At 30.9% G+C, this 16,742-nt stretch overlaps 3 protein-coding genes across 4 annotated transcripts; 2 read left to right on the top strand and 1 right to left on the bottom strand.

Annotated features, from left to right (window-relative positions):
- Positions 1 to 885: 885 nt before the first annotated feature.
- LOC114178411 (uncharacterized) lies at positions 886 to 3,535 on the top strand. The gene is made up of 4 exons (XM_028064289.2): positions 886 to 1,735; positions 2,587 to 2,794; positions 2,885 to 3,014; positions 3,114 to 3,535. Exons 1-4 carry the CDS (start codon positions 1,077 to 1,079, stop codon positions 3,383 to 3,385), a joined length of 1,269 nt encoding a protein of 422 aa, XP_027920090.2. The 5' UTR covers positions 886 to 1,076; the 3' UTR covers positions 3,386 to 3,535.
- A 5,411-nt stretch (positions 3,536 to 8,946) lies between these two features.
- On the top strand, positions 8,947 to 11,773 carry LOC114195687 (putative indole-3-acetic acid-amido synthetase GH3.6). 2 transcript variants are annotated; one of them, XM_028086235.2, is made up of 3 exons: positions 8,948 to 9,368; positions 10,125 to 10,238; positions 10,323 to 11,773. In XM_028086235.2, exons 1-3 carry the CDS (start codon positions 9,088 to 9,090, stop codon positions 11,653 to 11,655), a joined length of 1,728 nt encoding a protein of 575 aa, XP_027942036.2. In that variant the 5' UTR covers positions 8,948 to 9,087; the 3' UTR covers positions 11,656 to 11,773. The 2 variants fall into 2 exon arrangements, with proteins under 2 accessions (XP_027942043.2, XP_027942036.2); XM_028086242.2 differs by lacking the exon at positions 10,125 to 10,238 and having other exon boundaries at positions 8,947 to 9,368.
- Positions 11,774 to 11,857: 84 nt separating this feature from the next.
- Positions 11,858 to 15,982, bottom strand: LOC114195701 (sugar transporter ERD6-like 7). The gene is made up of 18 exons (XM_028086246.2): positions 15,703 to 15,982; positions 15,424 to 15,486; positions 15,119 to 15,208; positions 14,978 to 15,037; positions 14,826 to 14,891; positions 14,648 to 14,713; positions 14,389 to 14,464; positions 14,194 to 14,258; positions 14,007 to 14,099; positions 13,833 to 13,913; positions 13,584 to 13,668; positions 13,326 to 13,369; positions 13,144 to 13,206; positions 12,981 to 13,040; positions 12,847 to 12,900; positions 12,700 to 12,759; positions 12,317 to 12,431; positions 11,858 to 12,157 (listed from the first exon to the last, which is right to left on the bottom strand). Exons 1-18 carry the CDS (start codon positions 15,865 to 15,867, stop codon positions 12,042 to 12,044), a joined length of 1,422 nt encoding a protein of 473 aa, XP_027942047.2. The 5' UTR covers positions 15,868 to 15,982; the 3' UTR covers positions 11,858 to 12,041.
- Positions 15,983 to 16,742: the final 760 nt, after the last annotated feature.

The following is a 16,742-nucleotide window of genomic DNA, read 5'->3' as shown; positions in this document are numbered from 1 at the left end:
TAACAAAAATCGGAAGGGTACGGGTGAAAAAATTATTAATTGTTATTATTTTCAACTATTTCCGACATTCTTTTTAAATAAGATCACCAAGAAAATAAACACCAATAAAATATGAATTCAATATATATATAAGAGATTTATACCGATTCTAATCCAAAACTTTATTAAAATACAAAATTTATGAATATTCGTCTTTATAATATTCAATTTTTCTCGACGTCAGATTTCAACTCATATATGTAATTTAACATTACTTTCATCGATATAAAAAGTTAATATATATTCTCTCACGTATGTTATAAAATTTAAATATTGTTGAAGATTATAATAACTTTGAACCGTATGATAATTGATGATAGAGGGTTTCCACAGGTTTCTGTTGACCTTACGTTCTAAATAAGAATGTGATTCTATGGCAATGAGCACAGTTGTTGGCTGAGTAAAGTTATTCCTATTAGACTTTGTTTTTCCCTCATTGGTTTGTTGCATCCTTTCAACCAAAGTAGGAAAACTAGGAAATAATATATAAGAGTTGTTTTAGCTAAAAGGCAACATATTAAAAACAATTGAAGGAAGCCAATTATCTTTTTGTGGAGCAGTTGGGGCTCACACTCTAAATATTGCATGTTTCAGTCACACTATAAAAATTATCAAAAATTAGTTATTAAAATATTATTGTAATTTTATTTTTTTTGTAATGAAGATGGTAGCTTTTTGCATGTTAGACATGTAGCGGGCATGCAGAAAACCTGTGACCAAGAGGCATGTGTCCTAAAGATAAGTGACATTATTAGGTTTCTTGTTTTCACCAATGCATGGAGCAATTTTTGTCCATTTCTATGTTTTCTCATTAGATAGAGCCCACGTACAATGTCACTGCAAACTCATCTCTCATCGTCACTAGCCACTCACGTCCAACTCAAAAATAAATTAATGCATCATTAAATTCATTCACTCACATAATTAACCTACTTAATAAGATTTAAGATTGTCGTGTTCTATTTTATTCAATCAACCCCTTCTATACCAATCATACAACAAAACTCTGGAACCACAAAATTAAAAATTTCTCCATCATGCTTAAACTTCTCAACAAGAACCTCCGTCGCCTCAGCTCCCTCCTCAAGTCCTCACTACGGCGTCGTTCCAAGTCCAAGCCTAGCTTCGACAACCCCTCTCCCAAACCTCCCCCTCCTCCTTCCAAACCAATACGAATCGCTACGTTCAACGCCGCATTCTTCTCTATGGCACCGGTGCTTCCCGAACCAGACAGAAGCACCGCCTCGGACGACGACAACGTGGAGCGACCAAAGTCAACGTACGACCGACCACCACGGAGCATTTTGAAACAGTCGCAGTCTCCGCCGTTGGGGAAGTCAAAGCTGCGAGTGTCGATCAACTTACCCGACAACGAGATTTCGCTGCGGCAGACGAGTTTTTCGGAGCACGAGAGAGCAAAAGGGTCGTGGAGTTTCAGCGAGGAAGTGGAGGGAGAGAGGCAGAGGAAAACGGTGCTTGAAGTTCTGAGAGAAGTAAACGCCGACGTTTTGGGGTTGCAAGACGTGAAGGCGGAGGAAGAGAACGGGATGAAGCCTTTGTCTGATTTGGCTCGAGCTTTGGGAATGAACTACGTCTTCGCCGAAAGCTGGGCCCCTCAATACGGCAACGCCGTTCTCTCCAAGTGGCCCATTAAACGATGGAAGCTGCAGAAAATCTTCGACCACACCGATTTCAGGTCATTTTTCAATTAATTAATAACTCTAATTACAATTTACTTCATTCGATTATGCAACTGGCACTCATCAGAAACACGGAAAACCAACTGTAATGAGAGCTTTTTGAAGGAATGTATGAACTGTTTACAGCGATGCAGAATGTCCCCACCTAAGCTTTTGTGTTGTCTGTCACCTATATGCAAATTCATCTATGTTCATTTCAGATTTTACATTTTCCATCAACATTCTTGTGAACACATTTATGGATTATTCATTGCTCAATTTATTTACATTTACACATGCATTTAATACTTAACTTCTTCCTTTACATTAAAATTATATAGCATATACATTTTCTTCAAACGTTACATGCGTAGTTTAAAACAGTATAATTAACAAAAATACAAAATTAAAAGTGTAGAACGTTATGTACAATTTCTTTAAACGTTTTCTTTATGTTTGGAGTGAAGCAAACTATGTTATGTACGTATGAAATCATGATCACTTTGTAATATTGCAAAAACTTAGTAATGTTGCCGTTTCAAGAAATAGCTTGACGCCCAATCTGTATGATATTGAAGGAGAGTAAGAATATTACATCACTGTTGTTTCTCAATTTCGTGATGATTGAAAGCAAGAAATTTGTCTTACTTTAATCCGAAGGTACTGGTTGTCCATGCCCTTATGTCACAGAATGATTATGTTATGGTAATAATATTAGTGGAAATCCAGCCTGTGAAAGGTTGGAACATGAAAACAATTTAGCTAATTGCAGTTAAAGGAAATGTGTGTTAAATTTGGTGTGTTGGAATGAGTTAGTAACAAGTGTGAATGAATGTGACAGACAAGAAATTGCAATTTTATGCAACAGGAATGTTCTGAAGGCCACTATCGATGTACCAGAAGAAGGTGAACTACACTTTTACTGCACCCACCTTGATCATCTTGATGAGAGTTTGAGAATGAAGCAGATAAATGCAATACTTCAATCTAATGATGAGCCACACATTTTAGCCGGTGGACTTAATTCTCTTGATGAATCGGATTATTCCCAAGAAAGATGGACAGATATTGTAAAGGTATATATATATATATATATATATACATCACAACCTCAATTTTCTCAAAATGCAAAAATGAAAACTGTGAATTGGTTCATTTGTGTGTAGTACTATGAGGAGATGGGAAAGCCAACACCCAAGGTTGAAGTCATGAAATATCTGAAGAACAGACACTACAGAGATGCAAAGGACTTTTCAGGGGAATGTGAATCTGTTGTCATGATTGCCAAAGGACAAAGTACAACAACAACAACAACAACCTCTTTTATTCTTTGTCTTTATGAAGGTTCAAGTTTATTCTCGTACTAAGTTTGTCAAAATTAAAAATTTGATGCAGGTGTCCAAGGAACGTGCAAGTATGGGACTCGGGTAGATTACATATTATCTTCCTCAGATTCCACATATGAATTTGTTTCAGGGTCTTACTTAGTCCTTTCTTCCAAAGGGACTTCAGATCATCACATAGTGAAAGCTGATGTGGTAAAAGTGAATAGAAATCCTCAAGAAAATCTGACAAAGAAGCAGGAACAATCAGGACACAATGTTCAGAGAATAAAATCAACTCCATCCAAATGTATATGGAAAACACAAACTCATGATATAGATTGAAATCTTTTCATTCCTCTTTTTTTTTTTCACTAATTTTGAAGATGGAGCAGTACTTAGTTCTGTTCCTGCTTACAGCTTCCTAATTGTGTTCTGTATACTATTCAAAGAATTAGACGTATGAAATAAAGGTGATACATGATGAGTTGAACATTTTTTTTTTAAAATTCCTTGAATTTGCCTGGCCTTTGATTAGCACATCATACTCACTCAATTACTCTTGCAAGAAATAATGTCGACCAGGAAATTGGGACAACTTTTTCACCTACACCGAAGTTGTTCGTTTTTTGTAAAATTCTGGTGTAATTTCATTTTGAAATTATCAAATGGGGCAAGTTTTGCAAAAAATATTTAATTTAGAAAAGTCATGTCTCAGATGATTTTACTTTAACTAAAATAAAGTCATGTCAAGACAATTTTCATGAAAAAAGTTGAAATTGTTACAACTCAAGACAACTTCACTATTATACAAAATGTTGTAATGCTGCCACGACTTCAAAGTCAAATGTATTGAAGTCATATAATGTTGACGCCTTCGGTTTTTTTTGTGAAATGTCTTGAAGTTAAATGTATTGAAATTGTATGATATTGTCACGACTTCAATTTTTTTATCAACTTGTGACACAACTTATCCGAATTCAATTTTTTTCTTTTTAAAGTTATTTCATTTTTGTAATTTTATAATGAAATTAAACCGTAATGATAAAAAAAAACAAAGTTGTTAGCACTCTACTTTTACATTCAGAGTTATGCATTATAAATTGATGTTTTTGATGTAACCATTATAAATTGAAGTTTTATTGAATAAATTAAATCTGTTAACTTTTTAAAAAATTTTAAGATCATTTAATAGCGTATTAAACAAATTTAATTAACATGTAATGTGTTTTTAAAAATTAAAATAAGTAAATGTTGGCTGTAAAATATACCCATTTTGTCCAAAACTTTATGATCATTGAATTAATATACAAATATTTAATAATTAAATTAATAGAATTTAATTTTTCAAATGCTATTGATAAAAATAGGCTTAAGTTTTAAGTGATTCCTAAATTTAGATATTTTTAATTGATTTTTGTTGAATTTTGCTTTTTTGTTGAGTACTTAAATATTTTTAATTTTTGACTTGAGTTTTAGAGTTTACGTTGTCAACTAACATGATGAGTTCGAGTTAGCTTTCTTTATCACTTTATTTAGTTATCTTCGTGTGTTCTTTTTGTATTAATATTAAACGATTTAATTTTTATCATTTTATTTATTTATTTTTAAAAATTATATTTAATATTTATTATTTGTATAAATGTTATACTGATATATTTTATTAAAAATAATTTTTTAACATTATTAGATATTATTAATCATGTTTTGTTAATTACCCAATTTGTTTTTAAAATATAGTAATATCGCCTCACTCGAAGACCAAATTTATTATTTGTATAAATTATATATTAATATTTTTTATCAAAAATGATTTTTTAACGTATTATATTATTATTGTATATTATTAACCCATTTTTTGTTAATCATTTCTTTTAGTACTAAATTTTAATATAGATATTCGTATTTAATTTTGTAAAAATAATTATACTTAATTAGTTTTAATCTTTTAACAAAACATGAATTAAAAAAAACATATTTTCATTATTTTAAAAAATTAGGACATAATTGAATAAAAAAGACATAAGTAGGGATTAAATTGAATTATAGAGATATAAGTAGAGACTTAATTGAATAAGACAATGACATCTGACAGTGACAATGTCACATGGCATCTGACAAGGCCACATTTCACACCACGTACCTGAAATGTTGCAAAAAAAATTTTGAAAAAAAATTATTAAAAAATTATAAAATAATGAAAGAAAATTTACAACAAAATTTTAAAAAATTACATATTGACACGTGGTATACCGTTAACAATGTTGGTAATTTTTGTCTGAAAAAGGCCTAATTGAGACATTTTTTCAAATGTTAGAATTGAATTAAAACTTTTTTAAAAGCGGAGATCAAATTGACCCAATCCTAAAAATGTGAAAATCATTCGAATAATTAAGCCTATCTATTATCTATTATAATGTAAAAAATAAGATATTAAAAAATTTACTCTATTACCTATTTTATTTTGCTGACAAGTATTTTAAAAGTTAGTTTTTTAGTCATTTGATATTTTTTTTTATATTGATTTTGTTACCACAAGTGTATATGAGTTATTTTACCTTTTTATCCATTTATTTTATTTTTTAGTTTTATTTATTTTGTTGTCGTGCATATAATTTATTTTGTTTTATTTATCTATTTATTTTATTTTAAACTAATTTGCTTATACTATTTTTTTATTCTTAACTTTATCCTTTTATAGCTTCTAATTAATTTTTCATTTAATAAATTATAAAAGAATAGCTTATATTTCAATTATAAACTTTTATACTATTTTTTTTATTTTTAAATTTATCTTTTTAGGATTTGCAGTGCTATATAAAAAATTCTCTCTTTAAAAAGTTATTTTAATCTTTTATCCATTTGATTCGATTTTAGACTGATCTATTGTAAAAATAAGAATATGTTTCAACTCTATCATTCAATATCTAATAAATTATTATTTTAGCTCTTAAACAGATTATTACTTTCCGAAATATTATAATTTTGTTTTACATTATTTTGATTCATTTTTTACTATTTTTAACTTAAAAAAATGTAACAACTAATTGTCTTAAAATATATCATTCATGTATTTACATTGCCAATAAATGAGTTTTTAAAAATATACATTAAAGATACATCAAAATGTGAGTCTATAAAAACACACCATATGAGTATAAAAAACTTATGCTAATTTAATTGGATAATTTTGTCCATGCACTTGTTAAATGAGTATAAAAAAATTTAGATAAGTCTACTTCTATATATATACTAATTAGATTATCATAACAAAAATATTAGATGAGCCATTATGTTCATTAATTAGACAAATCTAACAATACATATTATACAAGTTTTTTCATATACTAATTAAATGAGTATAAAAAAAAATTAAACGAGTCATTTGATTCACTGTGATCAAACAAATATAACAAAAAAAATTAAACAAATTTGTCAATGCACCGACTAAATAAGTCTAACAATACACATTAAATAAGTTTATCCATACAATCAATAGACAAATATAACAAAAAACATTAAACGAAACATTCCATATTAATTACACGAGTTTAAAAATACTCATTGGAGGAGTTTGTCCAAATACTACTTAAAAAAGTATACCAATAACATACATTAAAAAAATTACCTTATCTGACATGTATCAAAACAAAAGACCACCTAAATCATTTCATTTAATATATTATTTAATTCAATTATTTTTTAATCATTTACACATTAGTAGTCAATTATTTAGCTAAATCATTTCTACGTTACTAGTAAGTTATTTTGTAATTTTATAATTTAGCACAAATAAATTCAAATACTATGTTATTTTTCTAATCTTGATATTTATCAGTGAAAAAATATATATCCATAATTCCATATACTAATTAATATATATATATATATATATATATTTATATATTTATATATTTGAAAGTGCTTTTATTTATAACTTTTAACATTAATTTCATGTTACATTTATTTTGGACGGATCATATATTATAATATTCATGCATTTTACTTTAACATGAATCCATACATATACATTTCATTTTAATATAATATATAATTAAAAAGTTTAATTATAAAATTTAATCATATATTATTTGACTATAATTTCCTAATAAATTATTTCATCAATTTTATAATTTAACATAAATAAATTCATATCCAACTATTATTTTATAATCTTATTATTATTAATAGATTAATTATTATTTTTATTATTATTGATATTATTATTATTATTATTATTATTATAACTTTTAACAGACATTATATTATTATTAACATAAACATAGATATTATCAATTTATGTATATTATTTTTAAATGAATATTATTATATTAATAGGTGACAGTATTAAAATGTTATTAAATTAATATATAAAATAAATTAATATTTATTAAAAATAAAGTAATATGAATGAAAAAAGATAAGTAAATAATTGTTGACAAATAAAAAAGACAAATAAAGAAAAGGAACAGTATATAAACAATTTTAAGAAGAACTTGAATAAAAATATTCAAATTTGTTTTATATCTAAATTAACGTTCAAATATTTCAACTTAAATTTGAAAATTTAAATTTTAATAAACCAAGTCACGGTGAAGTACTTTTTTAAGATAAACTTAAATTTAATAAATATTAATTTTAATTTTAAATATTAACATGCCATATTTAATATTTGCTCAGACTTTAGTTGAATTAACCTTTCAAATAAAATTATCATTTTAGTCTCCTCCAAAAAGTATGTAAAACTGTTACGATAATTTATTAAATTAAAACATTAATTATGAAATTAAGAAATCTGAATTAATTATTTGACATTTAATTGTTTTATTGAAGTTTCTGACTTCAACTTTTTCATTCTTAAAAAAAAAAAACACACACACACAAACGCTCATTATATCAATGTTTATCTATACAAATTATTACAACAACTAAATGTTTATCTAATAAATAAATAAATTAACACAATAAAAATTGGAGTCTCCTCCAAAAGTATGTAAAACTGTTAGGATAATTTATTAAATTAAAACATTAATTATGAAATTAAGAAATCTGAATTAATTATTTGACATTTAATTATTTTATTGAAGTTTCTGACTTCAACTTTTTCATTCTTAAAAAAAAAAACACACACACAAACGCACACATTATATCAATGTTTATCTATACAAATTATTACAACAACTAAATGTTAATATAATAAATAAATAAAATAACACAATAAAAATTGGAGTGTTTTCAAATATAAATTTTATACTTAATTAAATTTGAAGTTTTTGATAAACTTTTTTAATTAAATTCCGTCAACTTCTTTTATCTACTAGATATTTAAATTTTTATATTTTTTAATTAAATGTTTATGAGTAAAGAAATCATAAATGATGATAATAATTTCTTATCGAGTATGTTTTCTATAAAAAAATTACTTATTATTTTTCATTAATATATTACACGATTTTATAATTCTTAACCCATAAAACTAAATAAATAATTAAAACGATAAATCAAGACAACATTAATAAAAAAAATTAAATGATATAAATAAAATATTTAATATTTAATAAATTAACAAAATCTAATATAAATTAATTACAAACATTTAAATTCATAGTGTAGTTGAAATTTAATCACGTCGTAATTGTATGGGAAACGCAAGTAGTTTTATAATCTAATATCAAACCATCATAGAATAATATGGTTGCTTTCCTAGTATATTAAATTTATTTATTTATTTTTAAAAAAATTTACCCTATAATATGATTGGACTGATAAAGTTGCCAGCAAATTACACCTTGGGTCTGTCTCTATCATCGTTTGCGTAACAGCACAAAAGCTCACAGACAATTAAATAAATAAATAAAACCTTTTAAAAAACCGTGTCACAATTGCCCAAAGTCAAAACTCGACGACGACGACGAAGCTATACCCCAACCCAACCAAAGAAACGGTTCAAGAACTCAAGAACCCTATAAATGGTTGATTCTTGAAGTGTTGTAATCTCCAACCTTAACCCATCAAACATCATAGCAGAAACCAAACCAAAGCAAAACATGATGACAGACGAAGAACTGATGCAGAAACTTGAAGACTTAACCATCAACGCCCAACATCACCAGTTGGAGACTCTCCGTTCGATCCTTCTTCACAATGCCACCGTGCGATATCTTCAACCCTTCTTCAACAACGCTCCTCTTCCTCTTGATCACTCCACTTTCACACGTCTCGTGCCTCTCTCTTCCCATGGAGATTACGTTAACTACATTAACCTTATGGCAGACGGAAAAGATGACCCCTTTCTCTCCGTCGACCCTCTCCGCTGCTTCTTTTACAGGTTTCTTTCTTTCTTCCTTCAGATCTCATCATCAATCATCTTCTGTCACTCTTCCATTTTCGTTCTTTGTTTTCGCATTCTTGGAAATGGAGATGTCTCTTTATATTAATCATTGGCAGTATCACATATGGATAAAAACGTTGTGCATCCAAGACGAGTGAAGGTTTTTTATTCCTCGGTTTTACTGATGATAACAGATTTTCTTTGAAATATTCACCGATTTAATTAAACTTTTTTCTATTCACGAGATTAAAGTCTGTCACCTTCCACTTACATCAATCAAATATATATTAGGATATGTTGGTATTGATGTTTGTTTTTATAAGATGTTTCAGTTTGTATTCTTAATTTTAAGAGGGAGAACTTTCTGACATTTAGTATCTTTTTATAAATTTTTATTTTTATTTAAATTGAACTTTATTTACTGAAAGAGAGTTGGATAAAATGTTTTCAATTTTGTGTGTGGAATGTCATATGTTGGTACCACTCTTCTCTCAAAAAATGTCAAATTTTCATGATTTGAATAACACATTATTTTTCATTTTCTCTTAAAGATGATATTTTTGTAATTAAAAATAAAAACAAACCTAAAAACGTTTGCTTTTAACTACTCAGAATTTTCTCATACTGAACAAACAAACTTAGGATTCACCCTTGAGCATTCCTTACACCAACTTTTGTGTGGTTCTTGTACTTTTTAATGCTTTTGGGGCACTTAAATTTGTTGGTCTTCGTGGTCTTAATTTTCTTCCTCAGTTCGGGAACAAGTTCGAGCACCATGAGACCGAAATTGATCCCTTACTTCGATTCAAGCCTTTGTAAAGCTGCCTCCTTTATCGGTCACCGAGGCAGTATTGCTGTTCTACAAAGGTGAATCGATCAAATAATTTTAATTTCTGCCAAAATTCGAAGAATATAAGTTTGTTCGACACTGAGTTTCAAAATTCCTTGCAGGGTATTCCCTCCTAGACCTGAAGTGAACAAGATCCTATTCTTTCTCTATGCTGACAATACAACTACTACTAAATGTGGCTTGAAAGTCATGCCTGCTTCCACATACCCTTTGCAAAGTGGTAATGCTACCCCTCAGCAACTTGCTACTTTTTCCAGTCCCCTAGAAGTGATTCTTGGATCTCATGTTGAGCATCAAATGTACTGCCACCTTCTATGTGGCCTTAGGAATCTTGATGTTATAGATGGAATCGCAACCCCTTATGCCATAGGTTTGATCAAAGCATTTGGTCTACTGGAGTCCAAGTGGGGGCAACTGTGTGATGATCTTGACCATGGATTTCCGTGTAATGAAATTTCTGAGGGGGCAATGAGGGAAGCTGTGACTAAGACACTTGGTGGACCTCAGCCAGATTTGGCAGATAGAATAAGATTAATCTGTGAAGGTAACAACTGGGGTGGAATTGTGTGTAGATTGTGGCCAAACACTCGTTATATCAGGTGTGTTACCACTGGAAGCATGAAGCAATACTACCAAAAGCTCAAATACTATGCAGGGGAGGTACCTATTTTAGGAGGAGATTACTTAGCTTCTGAATGCTGTATTGGTTTAAATTTGGACATGATGCAGCCCCCTGAGACAACACGGTTTGTGATACTTCCAACTTTTGCCTACTTCGAGTTTCTTCCATTTGACATGAATGAGGACAATGTTAGCAAAGAAACAGTGGAACTTTGCAGTGTGGAGGTTGGGAAGATGTATGAAGTGGTTGTCACTACTTACAGAGGACTTTATCGCTACCGTTTGGGTGATATAGTGAGAGTTGTTGGTTTCCATAACTCATCTCCAGAAGTTGATTATGTGATGAGAGCACCTAAAAATCCTGCTGAGATTGTGACTGAGAAGGACTTGATTTCAGCTGTAGAGGATTTTCAACTTGCACTTAGAGATGCTATGAAAATTGAGATTGTTGAGTATGCAAGTTTCTTGGACCAGGGATCACTGCAGAAACAGTTGAAGGTATTTGTGGAAGTTCAAGATGAATCTAATTTTCTGGAGGATAAGCTAGAGGAATCAGTTAAAGTGTTTAGAAGTTGTATGTCCACTCTCGAGAGTGGTTTGGGAGCTATATACAAGGTGCAGAGGGATAAAGGTCAACTAAGAAACTTACTGTTGTTCATAGTAAGGCCTGGAGCTTTTGATCAATTATCAGACATAGCCATTCAGAATGGAACATCAGCTAGTCAATATAAACCACCCAAGATTATAAGGAATCATGAAGTTGTCAAACTCTTGGAAAATTTAGCCATTGTGATAGTGTCGTTTGATGGTTAATAATACTTAGTGAATGGAATGAATTTCTACCAATACCTAGTTGATTTCAATCTGATTACGTACAGATTGGTGTAATTGAAAGATTAGTTAATGCATCTTTTCAAGAGGTTAACAGTAATAGATTTGAGTTCTTAGTTTTGAATGCAATACTAAAATCGTTTAGTTTTCCTCCTTTTGGAGCTAAACTGCAACTGCCTTTGGATACATTTCATGAATTAATGACATTAAGATAAACAATAAGAATTATACATCATGAGAACGAACTCAATCAGCAATACAGAAGCAAACCAACGACAAATTATATGACTAGTGATTATTCAATCATCAAATTATCGATCTTCTTCGTTCTTTACCGTACACTGTTCAGCAAATCACAAAACTGCTTCTTATGAGTTAATGGCTGCTTGTAGTTGTTCCAAGCTTTTCCCCTTGGTTTCTGGCACCGCCAAAATTATAAATAATATAGCCAATGCATTAATAGCTGCATAAAGAATGAAGGTACCTGCAAATCGTACACAAGTGAATTTACTAGTTATACCAGTTACCTGATCTTCAATCTTCCCCGATTATTCCCAAGTGGTAAACCAATTATCATATAATAATAGTGATCATCACGCCTTTGAATGAAATAAAACTAAAATTAGTGACTTGTATTTATTACCATAGGAACTCCAGCTCATGAGAAAGTTGAAAGTATAAGAACATAACCATGCACCAAACCAGTTCGTTAATGTGGCCAAACTTCCAGCTTGCCCTTTAATATTGACAGGAAATATCTGTAACCAAAAGGTGATATCATAGTAACAGAGATAATGTTTTATAAGGGGAGGATTTATAAGTAGATTTTGGCTATTAACAGGCACAACTAGCTTCTCCCCAAATCAGGAAAATACATGCAACTAGAGCAGGATATCAACCATTTCTTGCTCTTAAGTACCACAGTTATTATTGAAATTCCACAGTGTATCTTTAATTAATTTGCATCTCTTTTGTAGTAGGCTTAGTGCCATTAAAACTTGAAAGAAGAGAGAGGGAGGCAAGTACCTCGGACATCACAACCCATGGAATTGCTCCCATTCCTATTGAGAATGATCCTATGTAGACCTAATATCACCAAAGGAAAGATTAATGTGAAATGGAGAATGAGTTCATATTTATGAGACATTGAGAATGGAATACTAATGGCCATACCAGTATGCCTATTACTGCAAGTGCTGGGACAGCTGCAACACCCACCTCGTAGACCTGTTTCAACAAGGATATCACTTTCACATTATTATCAAAACCAAAACTAAAAGCTATAGGGTTCTTAGTTTGGAATATACCTTGAGATAGAATGCAACTGCTAAAAATGTACATCCTGCGACCAGTCCCGTTCCGGATAACTAAAATGAAACAGGAACGAACAATAAGAAAATGATACACAAAAGGGATCTTTACAAACAAAGGAAAGTTTAATGATAAACTGTTTTTGTGCTTTGAATTTACTAGAAGTAGGGGCTTCCTCCCAGTTTTATCGATTAAGACAGCTCCAAGACCTGTTACAACAACCTGCAAGAAAAAAAAAATGAAAAACCATAAATCGGTTTGGGACTACGAAGTTAGATATCAATCCTTTGGCATAAACAAATACCAGATTTTCAAAGAGCAACTAGGTTAAAACTAAGAACCTGAAGGCAGGCATATGATATAGTTCCGATGGCGGGAGAAAATCCTGACATAGAATGCACAAAATAAAATTGCAATGTCTATTGAAATTTATTCAATTTTTTAAATATAGTTTCAATGGGAATTGTGATAATGAGTTATGGATCAGATGGAAATTGTGATGTGCAAGAACGGATGATGGTGTGATGAACTGGAATGCTGATACTGAACAAAGTGTACTACTGTGATGATTACAGCAATTCCAGTAAGTGCGTACTTACCTGCTAGTTCAAAAATACTGCTGGTATAAAAGCAAATTGCATTGATTCCTCCAAACTGCTGGCAGACCATTAGGCCTATTCCTATCTGGTCAATGATGTATAAAACATAGTTATGAAAAATAATTTTTTACTTCATTTATTTTTCACCCCTAGACCTCGTCTATCAAAAGTTAAATTATAGTGACATTGGCCAAAAGAGAAAAAGAAGAAACTTCAATCAAAAGTTAGAATGATAAAAGGTATAGTTACAGTGACTGAGCGCAAATATCTTCTGTGAAACAATTCCAGTAGCCTAGATTTTGGGAGCTGCTCCAAAGTAGTTATATAGTCCTGTGTGCCAATGACAGACACACCCACTTAAACACGGTATCTTAAGAATGCTTTGTCTCAAAGTTGAAACAAAGGGACAGAGTTATATCTAACCTGAACTTCCTCTGCCTCCTCAGATATATCAGCTTCTTTGCCACGAAGTATTTGCAGTGCTGCCTCAAAATCTTTTTGACGTCCTCTCTTTGCCTGCAACAATTGTTTGGTTATAACTCATGATGTTGTGAAAACCACCACGCGTTTTCCTCTTACAAAAGCATGAATTTGTATGTTGGTTTCTTACTAGCCATCTCGGAGACTCTGGAATTAAAAACAAACCCAGTAGCAATACAGAAGTGGGAATGAGGCCTACAATTTCAAACACTCACATAGTTAGTTTTCCAGCAAAGTATATCAGTTCATTTCTAATTTTATTATTTTTTTCTCTTCTGCCCATACCCATATCATTAAAAATATATTTAAATAGGGAAAAACTCACCAGTTAAAGCCAAAGCCCTCCACGAAAGTACATTTCCAATGGTGAATGCCACTGACACAGCAGCAGTGATCATGAACTGCAAGGCCAAATGAAAAACAAAATTAGGTTCCTTGTTAACTTTATTGCATACTGTTTAGTACAGATTCAATCAGTTCACTGTGAAGATACAGGAGTACACAGAAACATGCGCACAAAAAAACACAAACATGTATATAAATCGAATGTTTCCAAATTTACAAAAGTTGTTGCTGAGATCTACCTGATTTAAGGTAGTCAGTGTCCCTCGGAGTTCTTTTGGTGCTATTTCTGCTATAAAGACAGGAACCTTGTACAATCCATCCCATATATGGTAAAATTTTAATATTTTGAACATGCAAGTGTATGAAACGAAATCTTATACATGAAGTTGTTTTTTGGAGAGTAGAACTATAACCAACCACATATGAAAAAACTCCCATTCCATATCCTGTTGCTAGCCTCCCAATGTCCAGAGGCACGGGACCCTGTAAAGCAAAAAAAAGTTCTGGTGGGTTATAATTCTTGGACAATAGTTATGGCAAAACATGGTACTAAGTTTTGTGGTAAGCACCTTAGAAAAGTAAATAGCAAGCCACCCCCCAACACAGAAAGCACTTGACACTCTCATTGCCTGCAGATGTTCCAAAATCAACCTTTTCGCACCTGAACTGGTTAATCCCAAGCAAAAGCATCATAATTTCCCTCAACTTACCCCTTTTCGTCCAAGAAAATCAGCAATAGGCCCACTTGTTATTGCGCCAACCATCGCACCAAAAGTCAAGATTGAGCCAAACAAGGAGTACTGCATATAAAATATTGATAAGGTTCTTGTACAAACTAAAAAAATTACTGAACTTTTTCTTTGAAGCCAATCAAAGATTTTAACATATTAATTTTAGTTCTAGTTAGATGAGTTCATGCTCTCAGAAAGTTGTACATATTTCGCTATTGAACATTTTCAAAATTTGTTCCCATGATTCCACTAATCCTAGAAAAGGGTGAATGAAGCAGGCTTACCTCTGCCAAAGACAGATTGAATTCCTTCCTGATAGCATCTTGAGTGGGAGATGAATATCCAGCCTGAAAACACACACATAATCATTCCACATGGAAACATAGCAGTCAATCAAACTATAACTTTTCAGTTCTCAGATTTTTTTTTTTAATTTTTTCCTTGTAGAGAAAGCCACAAAAGTGCTTCCATTTTGGATTTCAACTTTACAACATCCTCTTTAATGGGAATGACAAGTGTTATTTGTGTTACATAGAGTTTTCAACTACAAACTAAACACTTACACAAGTGCCAAATTCATAAGAACCACACACTGCAACGAATGTACAAAAATAAAGCATCCATGGATGCCCTTTGCCTGCTGCATGGACCAATTGGTGGTCCGGTTTCTCCACCAGTGGCTCTCTGATTCCTTTCTCCACGCCTTCCTCCACATTTTTGATCTCCATGCTCACTTCTATACATAATCAATCACTAATTCCCCAGTATATATATTGAAGGAGTATGTATAGCAGAAAAAGTATGTTTTTAGTCTTATCTCATTGATATAATTGTGTCATGTCATGTGACCTTCATTTTATTTTTATGAATAAATGACCAAAAGATATGGACAAGGATGATTTCATTTTCACGAATGAGACTAAAACATAATTTTTTTTTTTGGACTAGAATCCAAAGGGTATCTTAAAATATATCCCAAAGTTGAAATACAGAAGGAAGATGAAGTAGTATACCACACTAGGCTGGCACTTAAATGGCATTAATATTCAAACTACTGAATCTAGATCTCATGTTTTTGGATGGACGTGGGAGCTTCACTTACCCATCTAACTTGTGGACACAACAATGTACAAAGTTCATAATAAAATATCTTCAAAATTGATTGCTTTAAGATGTCTTTGTCTTGGGACATGATTGCGTAGGCGTCTTCAACTTGTCTAAGGTTTGGTGACTGCGAAAGAGGCTATGATATGATTTACCCAATTAACTTCATCTGTTCATGAGTTAAAAACGAGATGTCTCAGTATCAATGATAAGTGTTGATGACACTTAAAAATATTTTTAATATATTTTTCATCAATGTATTTCAAAGACATAATAGAGGATCAACACAGGAAAAATACATTAGAGAATAATCTAAATTTAGTGAGTTATGGTTCATCATGTGATAATTTAGGCTATTTTTTGATAAAAGTTCAGAAAATATTTGTGTGAATAACCTCATTTGTGAATTCCAGTACACAAAACAGAGAGAAAAAATGTTTTGAAAGTAGAAATAGTTTTCAATAATTTTGTAGTAAAACCAGTCTCCTGAAACTGTAAT

The sequence above is a fragment of the Vigna unguiculata genome, chromosome 1, assembly GCF_037176805.1.
Source record: "Vigna unguiculata cultivar grain cowpea cultivar isolate G323 ecotype 2 chromosome 1, ASM3717680v1, whole genome shotgun sequence".
Lineage (NCBI taxonomy): Eukaryota > Viridiplantae > Streptophyta > Magnoliopsida > Fabales > Fabaceae > Vigna > Vigna unguiculata.
The sequence above is the reverse complement of the archived record's forward strand: the minus strand, read 5'-3'. Positions and strand labels throughout refer to the sequence as shown.